The 19,041-nt window shown below is 49.9% G+C and overlaps 1 protein-coding gene across 1 annotated transcript; it reads right to left on the bottom strand.

Annotated features, from left to right (window-relative positions):
- Positions 1 to 10,960: 10,960 nt before the first annotated feature.
- On the bottom strand, positions 10,961 to 12,742 carry LOC148199957 (uncharacterized). The gene has a single exon (XM_088112801.1). The coding sequence runs from the start codon at positions 12,740 to 12,742 to the stop codon at positions 10,961 to 10,963; it is 1,782 nt and encodes a 593-aa protein (XP_087968927.1).
- Positions 12,743 to 19,041: the final 6,299 nt, after the last annotated feature.

Genomic DNA, 19,041 nt, shown 5'->3' with positions numbered 1-19,041 from the left:
GTATTGGGTTTAGGGTGTAGTGTTTAGGGTGTAGGGTTTAGGATTTAGGGTTTATGATGTAGTGGTTAGGGTTTAAGTTGTAGGGCGTAGTGTGTAGTCTTTAAGGTTTAGGGTTCATTATTTGGGTTTTAGTGTTTATAATTTAGGGTTTAGGGTTTAATTGTTTAGGGTTTAGGGCTTAGAGTTTATGCACGTGTGGACGCACACCCGTAGGCTCGCACGTACACACTCACGCACGTGCGCATGCCCGTCCTCCCTTACGCATGAATGCAAGAAACACAGGCACGCACATACACACACAGATGAACATGCGCACACACGTACTCACAAACATGCGCATGCAGTCACGCCCACGCATACAATAATGCACTCAAGCTTCCCTTCGCACTCACGCACGCACACATGTACACATACACACACGCACGTCGGCACACACTCAAGTTCGTACACAAGAATGTTCTCACACACGCACTCATGCATAAACGTAAACACGCTCTCCCCTCCGCATGCACGCTAACGCACACGCTTCCACACCTACCCACACCTATACTTTCGCATGCACGCATGAATGCATGTGCACATCCATGCGCGGACGCATGCATACACACGCATTGTCGTAAACATGTACATACTTACACACATGCATGCATGAACACACACATACCCTAATACATACGTGTGTGTTTGAGTGTGTTTTTATTGATTTGTGTGTTTGTGTGTAGGTGGATGCGTTTTTGTTGACGTGTGTGTGTGTGTTTGTGTGTGAGTAGGTGTGTGGATGGGTGTATGGAAGTCTACGTGTGTGTAGATGAGTGTGTTTATGGGTTGTGTTTGGGGAGGTGTAGGTGTGTGTGTGTATGTATGTGTTTGTGTGCGTCTCTGTGTTTTTGTGTATAATGTGTGTGTGTTTGTTGTTTGTATATTTTTGTGTGTTTGTGGGTGTGAGTGTGTGGGTATGTGTATGTTTGTGTGTTTGTTTGTGAGTGTGTGTACGTGTGTCTGTGAGTTGGTGGGTTAGTTTAGGTGGGTTTGGGGTGTAGAGTTTAAGGTTAAGGATTAATGGTTTGGGCTATAGAGTTCAGGGTTTAGGGTTTTGGGTGTAGGATTTAGAGTTTAGGGTTTAGGATTTAGGGTGTAGGGTTTAGAATATAGTGGTGGGGGTTTAAGTTGTAGGGCGTAGTGTGTAGGCTTTAGGGTTCAGGATTTATGGTTTGGGATTTAGGATGTAGTGGTGAGGGTTTAAGTTGTAGGGCGTAGTGTGTAGGCTCTAGGGTTCATGATTTAGGGTTTAGTGTTTAGGGTTTAATGGTTTAGGGTTTAAGGTTTAGGCACGCGTGCACGCACGCATGCACGTTTGCTCGCTCGGATGCACACACTCACGCACATGCAGATGTTTGCCTTCCTTATGCACGAATGCAAGAAACTTAAGCACGCGCACACATGTATACATACACGTGTAACACCCCGAAATTTGGTGTTACGCCGACTAATTTTTCCGTAAAACACGTAAGTAAAAATTCAAGTTTTTAATATTCAACCTCAATGGAAAAAATAGTACGTTATTTATTACAAACCGATTATTCCGAAAATAAAATGTTCAAATAGTCAGGATCAAATAAAATAGGCTTAATTACCTACTTAGTCCCCATGTTCGGAGGTAATTTGCTGTTTAGTACCCGGTTTTAAAAATGTAGACATTTGATACCTATGTTTTGAAATTTGTATCAATTGAATCCTACCCACTTAACGCCGTTATAAATCTAACGTTTTTCTGACATCAACTTTGAATTGTGGACGAGCGGTAGTGGACGAGCGTCCGAGCATCGTTGGACGAGCGTCCTCTTCTGTTGGACGAGCGTCCTCCTCTGTTTGGACGAGCGTCCTCCACTGTTGGACGAGCGTCCTCCACTGTTGGATGAGCGTCCTCCTCTGTTTGGACGAGCGTCCTCCTCTGTTTGGACGAGCGTCCTCCACTGTTGGACGAGCGTCCTCCACTGTTGGACGAGCGTCCTCCTCTGTTTGGACGAGCGTCCTCCACTGTTGGACGAGCGTCCTCCACTGTTGGACGAGCGTCCTCCTCTGTTTGGACGAGCGTCCTCCAGTGTTGGACGAGCGTCCTCCTCTGTTTGGACGATCGTCCACAACCGCTCGTCCACAATTCAAAGTTGATGTCAGAAAAACGTTAGATTTATAACGGCGTTAAGTGGGTAGGATTCAATTGATACAAATTTCAAAACATAGGTATCAAATGCCTACATTTTTAAAACCGGGTACTAAACAGCAAATTACCTCCGGGACTAAGTAGGTAATTAAGCCATTAAAATATTAAAATACATTCCCAAGTCCTCTATCCCATCTCTCTTTCATCCTTTATGCATGTTCAGAAGCATCAGCCATCACATCTGTAATAACATCTGCTCCCGTATAACATCACGCATTATACGATCATCGCATTCACATGCACAAACAAGCAAGGGTGAGCTAACAAAAATACAATTCTTATACATCATAAATATACTCATAATAACATGCTATCATCCACACCTTAACCAGATCGAACTATATACCCGAGTACGAATTATGCTTCAACCATATGCATATCCCAATATGTATCAAAATATCAAATTAGAATGTGTTTCGGATGTGTAGGGCTGTGGGGTTCCAAGTCTTCCTATAATCTTGTCTCCTTGGCCGATCCTCTCCTGGCGCTCTGGCTCTCCTCTTGATCCGGAGGGGTGGAGACCTACAAAAGATTCTCCGATGCCAAAGTCAGTTCAGAGCAGTGGCTATTTTTAGTAGTAGCAATAAATGTGCATTCAATGTAACCTATCTACCACTCACCGTGGACCTGTATTTATAGTTTTCGCTATGGGCTTGGGATTAGTGAAAAGTTAATCACGGCCCAAAACGGCCCGATAGCTTCTAATTTCTACTTACCTTTAAACCAGGCTACTTTTCCTTAAGTCATGTTGATTAGTGTTTTGGCGGGCGTGGACGTCCGCCCATGTGAAATGGGCGTCTGCCTCGCGCGCACGGAGATCCGCCCATGTGGGTCCGCCCATGCGGGCTCTTTGGTACGGCGTCCAGTTTCGCTTGGCCGTGTCCGCGAAGATCCGCCCATGCGGGATCCGCCCATGTGGGATCCGCCCATGTGGGCTCTTCCGTACGGCGTCCGGTTTTGCTTGGTCGTGTCCGCGAAGATCCGCCCATGCGGGATCCGCCCATGTGATATGGGCGTCCGCCTCGTCCGCATGGAGATCCGCCCAATTAGCTTGGGCGTCCGCCCGCATGGGTCCTTCCGTACGGCGTTCGGCCCTTGCAGATACACAAGCCCCCCAAGTCCTAGTGCACGTAGTGAACGTAGGACTTTAGGTCGCCTAACAGACAAGATTTGACGCAGTGGCTGTTGTGCCGGGCTGCTCTGTGATGGTAGGATTCCTTGTGAGTTCTTCAAAGTTTTTCTTATAAAGAGGTTCGGCCCGGTTGGTAGGTGTTCCTCCCTGCTACATGAAGGTTAGGAGAGTTTATACCGGGTCTAGGTTCAATCTTGGGCCGGCTCTTCAGCGCATGAGCCTCCGGCGTGCCTTTTACGATTGCGTACAGGCATTGTCGTAAGTACGGCGCCTGGCACTTCGGCGCCCCTCGTACGGCGCCCGGCATTGCGGGCGTCTCGATACTTCGGGCGTCCGGCTCTTCAACGCATGAGCCTCCGGCGTGCCTTTTACGATTGCGTACAGGCATTGTCGTAAGTACGGCGCCTGGCACTTCGGCGCCCCTCGTACGGCGCCCGGCATTGCGGGCGTCTCGATACTTCGGGCGTCGTTCGTACGGCGCCTGGCACTTCGGCGCCCCTCGTACGGCGCCCGACACTCTCTGGTACACAAGCCCCCCAAGTCCTAGTACACGTAGTGAACGTAGGATTTCGAACATGGCGCGTGGGGGTCGGGAACCCGTAATTGGGCTTTATCCAGTGGGCTTTTTGAATTCGAATTTTAGGCGGGAAAACACGTGGCGCGTCCCTATTGAATGGAGCTGAAGCGTCGCCAAATCTGGAGCGTTGGTTGTACCTAATCTAAACGGCCGAGATGCATCTGACGGTTACTAATTTTTCCCTATAAATAGTGTGTTTAAACGGGGTCATTCTCACTTATCTTCTTTACTCAGGAGTTCGAGATTCTTTTTCCCTCAGGTAATAAATGGCATCTATGTCCATTGAGTCAGGTTCTGGGTCGTCGGGCGGAGTCCGGGAGGGGTCGGCGCAGGGCGACAGCGGCGATTCTCTAAGTTCGGCTTCTTCTCGTTTTTTGGAGGAGGCGGTTGGGTCTTCCGGAGGGGACCCTGGGTCACCGGTCTCGATGAACGACCGGATATTTAATGGTGTGCCTCTGTTCTTGCTCAAAGGCGGTATTCGTATAGTCGGGTCACCCTTCGAGCCGGATGGTGAAGGGACGGTGATATCGGAGTTGGCTCCCGTCGTTCCCAGCCGATATGCTTCCTGCTATGCTTACAGCAAGGATTTGGAATGGCGGATCCGCCATACCCATATCGTACGGGATATGGAGGATTCGAGGTTAATTCGTGCCGGGGTGACTTTGTTGAACGAAAGGGTCTTTCATGATGGGCGGTCTAGTCCTTATGATTTCTTCTTCATGTACGTGACCTTCTTCACCCATCTTTTCGTCCGGGTGCCTTTTACTAATTTTCAAACGGCCGTTCTTCGGGAAGCTAATGTGGCTCCGACGCAGCTGCATCCCAATTCGTGGGCGGCTGTACAGGCGTTTGTGGCGATGTGTTCAGCAGTGGGTGTCACTCCCACCATCCCAGTTTTCTTTCACTATTTCGAAGTCCGCCCTTCTTCTTCTGGCGGTTGGGTATCCTTTAACTCGGTGCGGGACAGGACCCTATTCCGCCCCTTCTCCGATTCCTTTAAAAATTTCAAGCAACATTATTTTAAAATAATCGTTGACAAGGACGGCCTCCGTGAATTTTCCGATGGTGAAGGGAGGCCGCTGTTCCCATTCTATTGGACGAGGGACCCTCGACGAATACGGGCGACTTTAGTCGGGGATTTGACAGCACCCGACCGAGAGGCCGTGCGCACCATTAACACCCTCCCTCGCCGGATCTCCGCCCGCCACCTGGTTGAATGCCTTAGTCTTGAGGATTGTGGACCAAAGGCGTTCGGTATGGTCTTGTCACATTAGGTGTGCTCGTTTTTCGCACTGACGTTAATTTTTCTGAATTTCTTTGTTTTTTGCAGAACTAATGACGACTCCGGGCCCCCGCAAATCCAATTTCCTGACCGTCAGGAAGAAGTCCGGCGCCAGCTCGTCGACGGCCCGGCCAACCGGTGCTCCCTCTGTGCCGCGCCCTCCTCCTGCCGGCACTCCGACTGGACTGGTCCCCCCCACTGGTAAGGCCGGGGGTCCAGGCGTGAAGATTAGAATCCGGGAGCATCACCCGGAGTTGGTGGCCGTCCAAGTAGGTCCAACGTCTGGGGCGGCCATGACTTCCGCGGATCCTACTCGAAAGAGAAAAGATCCTACTGCTGAGGGACGTCAAGACAAGGAGGGCTCTTCGTCTCGGTCAGCTTCGAAGAAAGCCCGTAAGGACAAGGGCAAAGAGAAAGAGCGGGAGAGGGTATTGGCCGTCCCCATTCCTGGCGGTGTTTTCAGCCCGGAGTTCAGCATGAGCGACCGGGCAAAATTCCATATGAGCTCCTCTCAGCGGGCGCTTATTGAACCCTTGTCCGAGCTGGAGCTAACCAACGCCATGCTAGAGATGTCTACCCGGACATCCGCTCTGGCCTGGTACTTAAGAAAGTTTGCTGACCGCCCCGGGGTGGCGGAGGTCCGGGCCGAGCTCGACAAAGAGAAGAAGAATGCAGCCTCCCTTCAGTTGACCTTGGAGCAGATGGTCCTTAACCAGGATGAATACGATAAGAAGATCGAACAGTTAGAAGCCGATCTTGAGGAGGCCAAGACGGAGGCCGCCAAAAGTTTGGCAACCGCCCAGGCCGAGCAGGAGCGCTTGGCGGAGGAAGGTCGTCAGCTGAGGGCGGAGGTAGCCCGCCTAAAAGAGGTCGAAACGGATCATGCTAAGACCAACGAGGAGCTCACTCTTGAAGTTACCAAGGCCAAGGAGCAGGTTGCCGAGTTGGAGTCGACCATTATGTTTGAGCATGAGGAAGGGTTCAACAAAGCCCTTCGTCAGGTAACTCTGCTGGCGGGCATCCAGGATCCGTTTTCTTTGGGCGCGGATATAGAGAAGGACGTTTTCGACGGCGTCCTTATGGATTTGAATGTGGTTGAAGACGACGGGCCAACTGTAGAGGCGTCCGGGAAAAACGTTTAGAATTCTTTTTGTTTAAATTTTTTGGTGTATGTCGTGACCATCCGCCCAACATCTCGGATTGTCCAGAAGTTGGCCGGGCGGTCCTTTTGTAAATTGGCGCGTTTTAGCGTCATTGATTAATACACAGTTGCTTTTTCCTGTTTCGTATATTTTGTGCGCCTTTTATTCCTTAAAGAACTTGCTTTAGTACCGGCCCGGCCGGGTGGGATGACGCCCCCTTTTCCCGGGCGGATGTCAACGTTTAGCTTTTAGATGTTTAACTCTCGCTTCGTGGCCCGCCCCCAACCAAGCTTGGAGTTTGGTAGGGCGGACGTCTCTTCACTTCGTCGCCCAACCAAGCTGAGAGTCGTTCTCTTTGGAACGCTCGTTCGCCAGCTTGGAGTTTGGTAGGGCGGACGTTTCTTCACTTCGTCGCCCAACCAAGCTGAGAGTCGTTCTCTTTGGAACGCTCGTTCGCCAGCTTGGAGTTTGGTAGGGCGGACGTTTCTTCACTTCGTCGCCCAACCAAGCTGAGAGTCGTTCTCTTCGGAACGCTCGTTCGGCAGCTTGGAGTTTGGTAGGGCGGACGTGTCTTCCCTTCGTCGCCCAACCAAGCTGAGAGTCGTTCTCTTTGGAACGCTCGTTCGCCAGCTTGGAGTTTGGTAGGGCGGACGTCTCTTCCCTTCGTCGCCCAACCAAGCTGAGAGTCGTTCTCTTTGGAACGCTCGTTCGCCAGCTTGGAGTTTGGCAGGGCGGACGTTTCTTCACTTCGTCGCCCAACCAAGCTGAGAGTCGTTCTCTTTGGAACGCTCGTTCGCCAGCTTGGAGTTTGGTAGGGCGGACGTCTCTTCGCTTCGTCGCCCAACCAAGCTGAGAGTCGTTCTCTTTGGAACGCTCGTTCGCCAGCTTGGAGTTTGGCAGGGCGGACGTTTCTTCGCTTCGTCGCCCAACCAAGCTGAGAGTCGTTCTCTTTGGAACGCTCGTTCGCCAGCTTGGAGTTTGGTAGGGCGGACGTTTCTTCGCTTCGTCGCCCAACCAAGCTGCGAGTCGTTCTCTTTGGAACGCTCGTTCTGAATTAGATGTCTACAAAACAAAGTGAGTTTCACAGGAGAAAATAGAACTTGATTCATTAACCATGGGGGTACATTACATCAAGCCGTGGAAGTTAACTGAAATAAAACTTTAGATGCGTGGCGTTCCAAGTGTTAGGGATGGGACGTCCGTCCATGCGCTCCAGCCTATACGCTCCGTTTCCCAGGGCCTCCATTACTCGGAACGGCCCTTCCCACTTGGCGGCCAGCTTTCCATGAGTTGGGTTTCGGCGGGCGTCTCCCGCCTTTCTCCATACTAGGTCCCCCTCCTGGAAGCTTCTTGGCCGGACCTTGGAGTTATATTTTCTTTCGACCATGCGCTTGCATGCTTCGGCCCTCAGCGCCGCTCGATCGCGCCGTTCGTCCAGGGAGTCCAACTCGATTCTCAACTCTTGGTCGTTGAGGTTCAGGTCCTCGACTTCTCGCCTCAAGGATGGTTCGCCCAGCTCAACCGGCAACATAGCATCAGTACCATAAGTTAAGTTGAAAGGGGTTTCGCCTGTGGTTCCGTGAGGTGTGCATCTATAGGCCCATAGGACCTCGGGCAGTTCGTCCACCCACGCTCCCTTCCTTTCTCCCAAACGCCGCTTGAGTTCCGAAACTATGGTCTTGTTCATTGCTTCGGCTTGACCGTTCGTCTGGGGATGCTCCACGGAGCTGGTAATGTGCTTGATTCCCAATCCTTTGAAGAATTCGGCGAGTTTTTTATCTATAAACTGCCGGCCGTTGTCTGTGATGATGGATCGGGGGAGGCCGAAGCGACATATCAACTTCCAACAGAATTTCTGGACCTGGGCGGCCGTGATGGTTGCCAAGGGCTCGGCCTCTACCCACTTGGTGAAGTAATCCACCGCCACCAAGAGGAACTTCCTCTGCGCTTGCCCTACTGGGAATGGTCCTACGATGTCCATTCCCCATTGGGCGAATGGCCATGGGGAGGATATTGAACGTAAGGCATGTGGCGGAAGATGGGTGTTGTTGGAATGTTCCTGACAGCGAACGCAGCGCTGGACGAACGTTTTTGTGTCCGCCTCCATGGTAGGCCAATAATATCCGGCTCTCAGTAACCGGGCTTTTAACGTTCTCCAGCCTGTGTGGAAACCACAAACGCCGTTGTGTAGCTCGTCCATGACATAGCATGCCTCTTCGTTCCCCAAGCACTTAAGGAGGGGGGAGGAGAATCCTCTTCGGTATAAGTCATCCCCCACAATAAGGTAACGGGCGATTTTCTTGGCTTCGCCCGGACCTACCGTCCGCCCCTCGTCCTGGCGGGTCATGATCTCCCTGATTTCTGCACGCCAGTCCTGCCCTCCATCGGATACCGCCGAGCATTCCACCGAAGGCTGAAGTAGAACCTGCCGCACGACAGTAGTCAACTGTCCCTTTTCCTTTCCCGAACTGAGTTTAGACAGTACGTCCGCCCTCGTGTTTTGCTCTCTGGGAATGTGTTGTATGTCAACCTTGTCGAACGCCCTTGCGAGTTCCGCCGCTCGTTGGTAGTATCGTAAAAGGCGCTCCTCTCTGACTTGGAAGTTGCCGTTCATTTGGCCTACCACCAACTCAGAGTCCGTCCGGCAGGTTATCCTCCGCGCCCCCATGTCTTTTGCCAACTCGAGGCCGGCTATGAGGGCCTCATACTCGGCCTGGTTGTTGGATACTTTGAATTTGAATATCAAGGAATGCTCCAGTAAGAATCCGTTGGGGCCCTCAAGAACGATGCCGGCCCCGCTTATCGAACGCCCGGATGCTCCGTCCACGTACAGATTCCAGTCTTCTAGGCCGGATGGGGGTAATTCGGCCGCGAAATCTGCCAAATGTTGGCCTTTAACCGATCCCCTTGGTTCATAGCGCAAGCCGAACTCTGAGAGCTCTACTGCCCATGCCACCATCCGTCCAGCTAGGTCCGGCTTTCTGAGGATTTTGGAGATTGGGAAGTCCGTCCGGACTATCACTTGATAACTTTGAAAGTAAGGGCGAAGCCTTCGGGATGCGTGCAATAAAGCCAAGGCCACCTTCTCTACCCGCTGATACCGGGTTTCTGCATCTAGGAGCGTTCGACTCACGAAGTAAATTAATCTCGCTTGAGGCCGTTCTTGCATCAATACGGCGCTGACGGCCGTTTCAGATACTCCCAAGAAGATATGCAAATCCCCATCCGGAACCGGGCGGTTCATGACCGGTGGGTTACTTAGGATGGCTTTGACGTCTTGGAACGCTCGCTCGCACTCGTCGTCCCATGACGGGCCGGCCCCTTTCTTCAGCTTACGCAGGACCGGCCTCATCCGCTCTGCTAGCTTGGGGATAAATCGGGACAAGGCAGTGAGGCGCCCGACCAATCTCTGGACTTCCTTGAGGGTGGCCGGACTCTGCATTTTCAGTACCGCGTCACACTTGTCTGGGTTAGCCTCAATCCCCCTTGATGTCAGCATAAAACCCAAGAACTTTCCGGCGGCTACCCCGAACGTGCACTTTGCGGGGTTTAAGCGCATGCCGAATTTCCTTACTTGGCGAAAAACCTCCTCAAGGTCTTGGATGTGTCCCGCTCCATCTGCCGATCGGACCACCATGTCGTCCACATATACGTCCATGCACCGGCCTATCTGGTCCCGGAAGATTCGATCCATTAGGCGCTGGTATGTCGCCCCCGCATTCTTCAGACCGAACGGCATAACCTCATAGCAGAAGTTAGCCTTCTCTGTGATGAATGCTGTCTTCTCGATGTCTGGTCCGTACATGGGTATCTGATTATACCCGGAATATGCATCCAGGAAACTCAGCACTCGGTGTCCGGAGGCGCCGTCCACCAGGGCGTCTATGCTGGGTAGGGGATGCGAATCCTTTGGGCAGGCCTTGTTCAGATCCGTGTAGTCGGTACACATGCGCCACTTCCCGCTAGCCTTCTTCACCATGACCACGTTAGCTAGCCATGTGGTGTAGGTGACAGCCCGGACGAATCCGGCTCTCTTCAACTTCTCTACCTCCTCTTCGACCGCCTTGCGCTTCTCCTCGCCCATTCTTCGTTTTTTCTGGGCTATAGGTCGTGCATTCTGGAAAAGCGAGAGCTTGTGGCACATCACCGCCGGATGAATACCTGGCATATCCGCTGCCGTCCACGCAAATAGATCACGGTTCCTCCACAAGAGTGCTCTCAACTCCTTTTCCATTTCGGGGTTCAGCTCCCTGGCGATGAGAGTGGTTTGGGCAGGTTCCTTTCCTATCAGGATAGGTTGGGTTTCTCCCATAGGTTCCAACCGGTCCTCGGTATTCGTCCTAGGATCAAGGTCGGCCATGGCCACCTCCGAGCCGGCCGCCCGTCTTTTTCCGGGACGGACGTGCAACTTCAACCCTGCCGCGTAACATTCTCGCGCCGTCTTCTGGTCCGCCCGGACTGTACAAATAGTTCCCTTCTCGGAGGGGTATTTCATTGTGAGGTGGGGGGTAGAGACGATCGCTCCAAAAGCGTTTAAGCACGGCCTTCCGAGCAGCACGTTATACGAGGTGCTCGCCTCTACCAGCAGATACCGGACCCTCTTCTCCTAGCTAGATCGTCCGGTACCCAACCTCGTCCTCAACTCCACATATCCCCTTGTGTCAACTCTTTCTCCTGCAAACCCTACTATCTGCCCATCGTAGGGGACAATCAGATCTTCGGAGATATCCATTTGCAGGAAGGTCTTCCAATAAAGGATGTTGACCGAACTTCCTTGGTCAACCAGAACTTTGCTTATCCCATACCGTGCTATCTCCGCCGTTATGACCATTGGGTCGTCCTGGTCGGGATCAGGGGCGTGAAAGTCCTCGTCCGAGAAGGTAATGGGCGGCATGGAGCGACGCGGCTTGTCAACCAGATGGACGGATTGGAGGGCCCGAACGTGGCGTTTACGGGCGGAAGAAGATGATCCTCCTCCCGCGAATCCCCCGGAAATGGTGTTAATGTGTCCTCTCAAGGGGCGTTCCCGGCTGCGGCTTCGACTTCGGCTCGGGCGCCTTTGGGAGCGGGGTCGTTCCGCTCGGGGATCCCGCGGCTTATCCTTTCGGTAGGCCGGTCTCTGGGCGGGCCGTTCGGTTGCTTGCGACGGGCGCTCGTCTCGGACGTACTTCTTAAGTTTTCCCGCCCGGACGAGTTCTTCTATTTTGTCCTTGAGGGTCCGGCATTCTTCAGTGCTGTGACCCATGTTTTTGTGGTAGGAGCAATGTTTGCTCCGGTCAGCGCCCTTCAAAGTTGGGAGTCCCTCATGCTCCACTATCAGTTCTGCACTTAGGGCCTCTCGGAGAATTTTCTCCCTTGAGGCGTTCAAGGGCGTATATTGTTGGAAGCGAGGTCCTTTCTTCTGCTCCCGGGGCCTAAGGCCGAACGTTTTTCCCGTAGAGTTGGCGGGCTTATTACCGTCCGTCCTCTCTCCCCTGGCTTCTTGATTTTCTTTTTTATAGGAGAGCTTCATCTCCTCCACCCTTATTTCATCAGCTGCTCTTTCCCTCAACTCCTCCATTGTTTTGGGTGCTCGCCTGCAGACACTATCTTTGAACGGCCCCGGCTTAAGAGCCGGCAGGATGTAGTGAAGGGCGAGCTCCGGCGTCAGGCTTTTCACTCGCCGGACGGTCTTCTGATACCTGTCCATGAACGTCCGCAAGGTCTCGTCCTTCTCCTGCTTGAGGGTCATTAGTTCGAATACGGTCAGGTCTTGAGTGCTGCTGGCCGCAAATTGTTTGACGAACAGCTGTTTCAACCCGGCGAAATTTTCTATCGAATTAGGGGGGAGGGTGTTGAACCACTCCAATGCCTCGTCCTCCAACGACAGCGAGAATGCTCTGCACCAGATGGCGTCATTGCCTGTTCGGAACGCCATCGCGTTCGAGAACGTCTGGATATGGGAGGCGGGGTCCGTTGTTCCGTTATACATTTTGAACTGCGGAGCCATGAATTGCTCCGAAATTTGGACATCCATGATGTTTTGAGTGAACGGGAGTAACAAGGTGGACGTCGGTTCCGACTTCACTATCATTCGTCCGTCCTCGGCAGCGCTCTCCGCATGCACCGATTTGGCCTTGCTTCCTTCCGCCTCGGACCCGGTAGGCCTCCAGGTTTTATCATACTCGGTATCGGCGGGCGGACTGTCTTCCGCTCCCGTCTTTTCCTTCCCCTTCCTTTGCTTCCCTCCATCTACCCGCCCGACCTCCTCGGCTATCCGGGCTTCGCAGTCGGCTTTTACGGCGGCCAATTCGTCCTCGTGACGCTGTTGCATCTCTTCCATCTTCTGCTGCAATGCGCGGATCATCTCCACGGGATCGTCTGTGCCCTGGTTTCTTGTGGTCACCATTGAGTTTTTGAAATCACACGGCCCCACGGTGGGCGCCAAATGTTTCGGATGTGTAGGGCTGTGGGGTTCCAAGTCTTCCTATAATCTTGTCTCCTTGGCCGATCCTCTCCTGGCGCTCTGGCTCTCCTCTTGATCCGGAGGGGTGGAGACCTACAAAAGATTCTCCGATGCCAAAGTCAGTTCAGAGCAGTGGCTATTTTTAGTAGTAGCAATAAATGTGCATTCAATGTAACCTATCTACCACTCACCGTGGACCTGTATTTATAGTTTTCGCTATGGGCTTGGGATTAGTGAAAAGTTAATCACGGCCCAAAACGGCCCGATAGCTTCTAATTTCTACTTACCTTTAAACCAGGCTACTTTTCCTTAAGTCATGTTGATTAGTGTTTTGGCGGGCGTGGACGTCCGCCCATGTGAAATGGGCGTCTGCCTCGCGCGCACGGAGATCCGCCCATGTGGGTCCGCCCATGCGGGCTCTTTGGTACGGCGTCCAGTTTCGCTTGGCCGTGTCCGCGAAGATCCGCCCATGCGGGATCCGCCCATGTGGGATCCGCCCATGTGGGCTCTTCCGTACGGCGTCCGGTTTTGCTTGGTCGTGTCCGCGAAGATCCGCCCATGCGGGATCCGCCCATGTGATATGGGCGTCCGCCTCGTCCGCATGGAGATCCGCCCAATTAGCTTGGGCGTCCGCCCGCATGGGTCCTTCCGTACGGCGTTCGGCCCTTGCAGATACAGAATGCATACACCAACATGTATTACAAAATAAATCAGACTACATCCACCAATATTACAGACGAATCAAAATACATACCCCAATATGTACTAGCGTCACTCCCATCACTCTTTTCAGAGCTTCCCCGGGCCGTTACACATTACCCTAATGTGTAGTGCTGCTTCCCATCACTCTATAGGGAGATTCCCCGAGCAAGTACACCAGTCACCCTCCATCACTCTAATCAAGAGCTTCCCCGGACAAGTGCAAGTATACCCCTCATCACTCGCCTAAAGAGATTCCCCGGGCCCGCAAGCACAACGCCAATCAAATTTGTAATGAGCTTCACCGGACTAGTACCCCACGTCACCCCCATCACTCTTACATAAATGTAAGAGATTCCCCGGGCGGTTACACACGTCACCCGTGTATAGGGTTACTTCCCATCACTCTATAGAGCTTCCCCGGGCCAGTAACCACAACGCTTACTATCCACCACTCATTTAATGACACCAACCAGCCAAAAATACGCATATCCGATAATCCTCACAATACCAATCCAACCATACCATAATGCACATATCATATCATCATCACATAATCATCACAATACCAAATTTTAAACAATTCAAGTTCTTCATTTAACATGAAACTTATAATCAAATCATATACAACCATGATTTCAACCGTACTTAACCATCCAAACATCATTCTCATATTAATTTGCAATCTCAAACAGATCACCCAACATTCCCATATTAAATAGATATATCAAACAACTCAAAACAGTGTACACATAACACATTTTCTTTATATCCTTTTAGTACTCATTTTTAGGTAACTCAAACAGCTTTGAAACCATCACCAACAGTTCTGGAAGGGTCAAGAACCCCCAAAACGACCTAGAGAACGTCCAAAACGGACATCCAGAACCCCCAAAACTATCAAAAACAAATCCTGCAAAGTGCAGGTGCGAGTTAACTATTTGGACGAACGTCATAAACCATTGGACGGACACTGTTTGGACGAACGCTGTTACTCTTAGTCGAGTACTATTGGGACGAGCGTTGACACCCTTAGTCGAGCACTATTGGGACGAACGCATACTAGCTCTTCATGGACGAACACTGTGAGATCAAAGACTCTGCCGAACGCTCAAAACCGAACACCATATTGAATTCAACACTGTTTGAACGAGCGCTCAACGATCAAACGCTATGAAGACCGAACGCTCACTTAACCATCAACTGACCGAACACTACTAACCAGCGAATGAACGAACACTACTAACCAACGAATGAACGAACGCTACTAACCAACACCTGAGCGATCGTTACTAAACCATAACTTGAGCGATCGTTATTTTAAACCAATGACCGAACGCTATTAATATCATCCCCTAAAACCGAACGCTCTCCAGACAAGGACGAACGCTAAATGCCTAAGCCAAGGCACGATTATGACCGAACGTTACTACGAAGAACGAACGTTAACCAAGCCAACATTTGACCGGACGCCACTCAGCACATGGCATGACCGATCGTCCAAATCCAACGAGGACGAACGGTAAGTTTTCGCATTCTGCAGAATTCTGCAGAATGGTAGCAGAACCTCCCTTGACCATTTCTAACCACTTTTCTCAACTTCTTAGACTCTTAATTCTCGTTTTAGACTTAATTAAACTTATCCAAATGATTCTACGCATCTCTACTACCATTCTTAAGTGATTAAAGTTCACTTTCAGCTCCAAAACACTAACTTCAACAACCTAGGGACCCAAATTTGATTCTACTACTTGGAACATATTTTCAACTACTTTTATGTTTCTAACAAGTCACAATGGACTTGTCTAGACTGCCCAAACAGTCCAGGAACACTGCAGCCCTCATTTACTCAAAATCCCTACCTCACTTCCTCTAAAATAGCCCAAATTGACCATAAAGACACTTGATTTCCTTTCACTCTCAACCATGACTCTTCTCATATTCATGATAATCAATCCTCAAAAATCAATAAACTTATGTTCATCACAGATCCAACATTTTCATTGTCATCTAATAGTCATCTCATACTTCCATCAATTCATCCAACCAAAAATTCATTAACTAAGCAAAACACACAAAATTTTCGTATTCCATGAAAAGTGAGTTAAAACCTCCTTGTTTACCACCCCAATTCACACCCAAATCCATCAAAAACTTCATTTACGCATATACCAACATGCTAGAACGAATTTCCATCATCCAATTCACATATATTCATCACCTTGCACAATTATTTCATCATACAACTTATGCAGAATTCATAGATTAAATCTAACTTTCCTTACAACTTTACCTTCACGCCTCTTTCATATTCAGAATTCTCAATCCATCATTTGATTATCTCACCTTATCATATTGATAATAACAAATCCATAGATTCAAACAGAAAACCAAAGATCAAGGATCAATCTAACATCATCTCCATATGCTTAACACATTTCATCCAATTCATACAAATTTCATATATCAAAGTTATAGCAAATACCCATTTGATCAATCTTTTTACCATCAAAACATACTCAACAACCATCATCTAAGAATAGGACATTTCTAATCTAAGATCTCACAACAAACATTTCACAGAACTTTCATCAAACAACACATGTGCATTTTTCCAAATCAAAGTTAGCTCCCCTTACCTCTTGAAGATCTTAACTTCTTCTTCCAAGAGAGTAACTCTTCCCTTCCTCGGTAGACCAAGCAAGCTCCAGCACCTCTGCACACTTAGAGTTTCGTTCTCCTCACACCAAAAAGCTCTCCCTTCTCTCCAAACTTCCAAGTCTGATTTGGATTTAAAGAAATGGCTCCAAGACAAGCAAGGACCCAAGATATTGTAATTTAGCAATAAAAGACCAACATCTGGCCATCCTAATCCATTTTCCAGCCCCAAAATCCGGAAAGAATGGTTTGTGGGAAGATTCCCCAACCTTGCACGCTCAAAAAACGTCTTCCAAGCTGTTATGTTTCCATAACTGACGTAGCTAATCGATTAACTCAAGTGCTAATCGATTAACTCGAGTCCAGAGGCTAAAACACGAATTTTCTTTGTACTAATCGATTAACTACAGCTGTTAATCGATTAACCAGTAAAAAAAAACTCAAACAGCACATCTGTCACAACTTTGACAGTTCGGTTGAACCCCTTCCCGAAGTCGGAATTAGGCGTATGAGTACTCGAATCGAAGCTCTTTGAGTCTACTTTCCAATGGAAAAAGAATCAACCCAAAATACTAATTGTATAAAAAGTTATACATAAAATAGTAAACCATGTCAAATTTTGACAGCATTCTATTTTACACTACAACTTGAAATTTTTACAACTTGGTAAAATTTTAAGTTTACAAGGGTCTTACAACACGCACGCACATTCGCACACACGCACTCACGAACATGCGCATGCAGGCACGCTCGCGCATACAATAACACACACAAGCTTGCCCTTGCACTCACTTACACATGCAAGCACACTCACACACATCCACGTCCCCCCTATAGACGCACACCTATAAACACAATCCCACATGCAAGGTACACATGTATGCACGCACGTGCGCACGCGGTCATGCATGCTGACACGCATGTGCGCACACATGCATGTTCGCTCGTTTGCATGAAGTCATGCACCTTGACACCATTGCATATTCGTACATACGTCCATTCGCATGCACGTATGCATGTACACACACAGTCCCTCCCCCGCATGTACGCTTGCAAAACCGCACACACGCGTCCGCCCGCTCAGGCACGCACACATACACAAACGCACGCATTAGTGTGTAGGGTTTAGGGTGTAGAGTTTAGGGTTTAGGTTTAAGGTTTAGTGTGTAGTGTGTAGTGTTTAGTGTTGAGGGTGTAGGGTTTAAGGTTTAGCGTTTATGGGTCAGAGTTAAGGGTTTAAGGTTGGGTGTTAAGGGTTTATGGTGTAGGGTTTAGAGTTTAGGGTTTAGTCTTTAGGATGTAGTGGTTAGGGTTTAAGTGGTTAGGGTTTAAGTGGTTAGGGTTTAAGTTGTAAGGTGTGGTATGTAGGGTTTAGGGTTTAGGATGTAGTGTTTAGGGTTTTGGGTTTAATGATGTATGGTTTAAGGGCATGATTTAGGGTTTGGGGTTTAGGCACGCGTGCACGCATGTACATATGCGCTCACGCACGCACGTATCCTGACACGCGCACCCTCACTTGTGTGCACATGCCCCCTCTCCCTTACACACGATTGCAAAGGACGCACGCACACACACACGTGCGTACACACGCATGCACATGTGCACGCTCATTTGCACGCTCGCACTCACTAACGTGCGGACGCAAGCATGCTCGCCCATACACTAATGCACACACGCTTGCCCTCACACTTATGCATGCAGGCATGGACACATCCACTCATGCATGAATGCAGACACATTGTCCCGTACACATGCACGCACACCCATAAACACAATCCTGTATGGAAGGAACACATGTACACACGCACGTGCACACGCTATCATTCACGCTCACACGCACACACGCACGCACGTGCGCACACGTGCATGTTCCCTCGCTTGCACCAAGTCACGAACCTTCACACGCATCCATATTCGCATGCACGTACGCATGTACGCACACACTCCCTCCCACGCATGTCCGCCCACTCATGCACGCACACGCACAGAGGCACACATGCATGGACGCATGTGGACACAAACGCATGCATGCATGCTTGCACCCTTGCACACAAACACGTATGCACACACCCACTCATGCATCAGTGCCGACACACTGTCCCCTACACATGCACACTAATACACACACTCTCATACATACCCGTACATGTACTTCTGCATGCTCGCACGCATGCACTCATGACTGCATGCCCACATATGCATTGTCGTACACACACACATCCCTAAACACTACCCATAAACAGAAACCCATCTACACACACACAAACTAACACACACCCATCACACACCCACCCACACACAAACACACACACACATCAACAAACACCAACCCACCCCCACACACGTTTGAATTAAGGTGTGTGGGTGTTCATGCATGGGTGTGTGGGTGGGTGGGTGTGTATGTGTGTGTGAGTGTGTGCTATGTGTTTGTTTGCGAATGTGTGTGTGTGTGTATTTGTGTATGTTTGTTTGTGTGCGTGTGTTTGTGTCTGTGAGTTGTTGAGTTTGTTTAGGTGGGTGAGTGAATGTGTGTGTTTGTGAGTTGGTGGGTTAGTTTGGGTGGGTGTGTAATATGTGTGTGTGTGTGTGTGTTTGTGTTTATAATGTATGTGTATGCATTTATGTGTGTGCGGGGGGAGGGGAGATGGGAATGAATGGGGTGTCTGTGTGTGTGTGTGTCTGTGAGTAAGTGGGTGGGTTTGGGTGGGTGGGTGTGTGTATGTGTAATATGTGTGTATGTGCATGTGTGTATGTGCATGTGTGTCTGTGTGAATATACATGTGCGTGTGTGTGTATGTGTCTGTGTGTTATTTGTGTGTGTGTTTGTGTGCTTTTGTGTGTGTGGGTGTGTGTGTGTATTTTTGTTGTAACATATATGAGTGTGT

Source organism: Vigna umbellata, chromosome 4 (genome assembly GCF_029865625.1).
Source record: "Vigna umbellata cultivar VRB3 chromosome 4, Vumbellata_1.0, whole genome shotgun sequence".
Taxonomy (NCBI): Eukaryota; Viridiplantae; Streptophyta; class Magnoliopsida; order Fabales; family Fabaceae; genus Vigna; species Vigna umbellata.
This window is presented reverse-complemented; position numbering and strand designations above follow the sequence as displayed.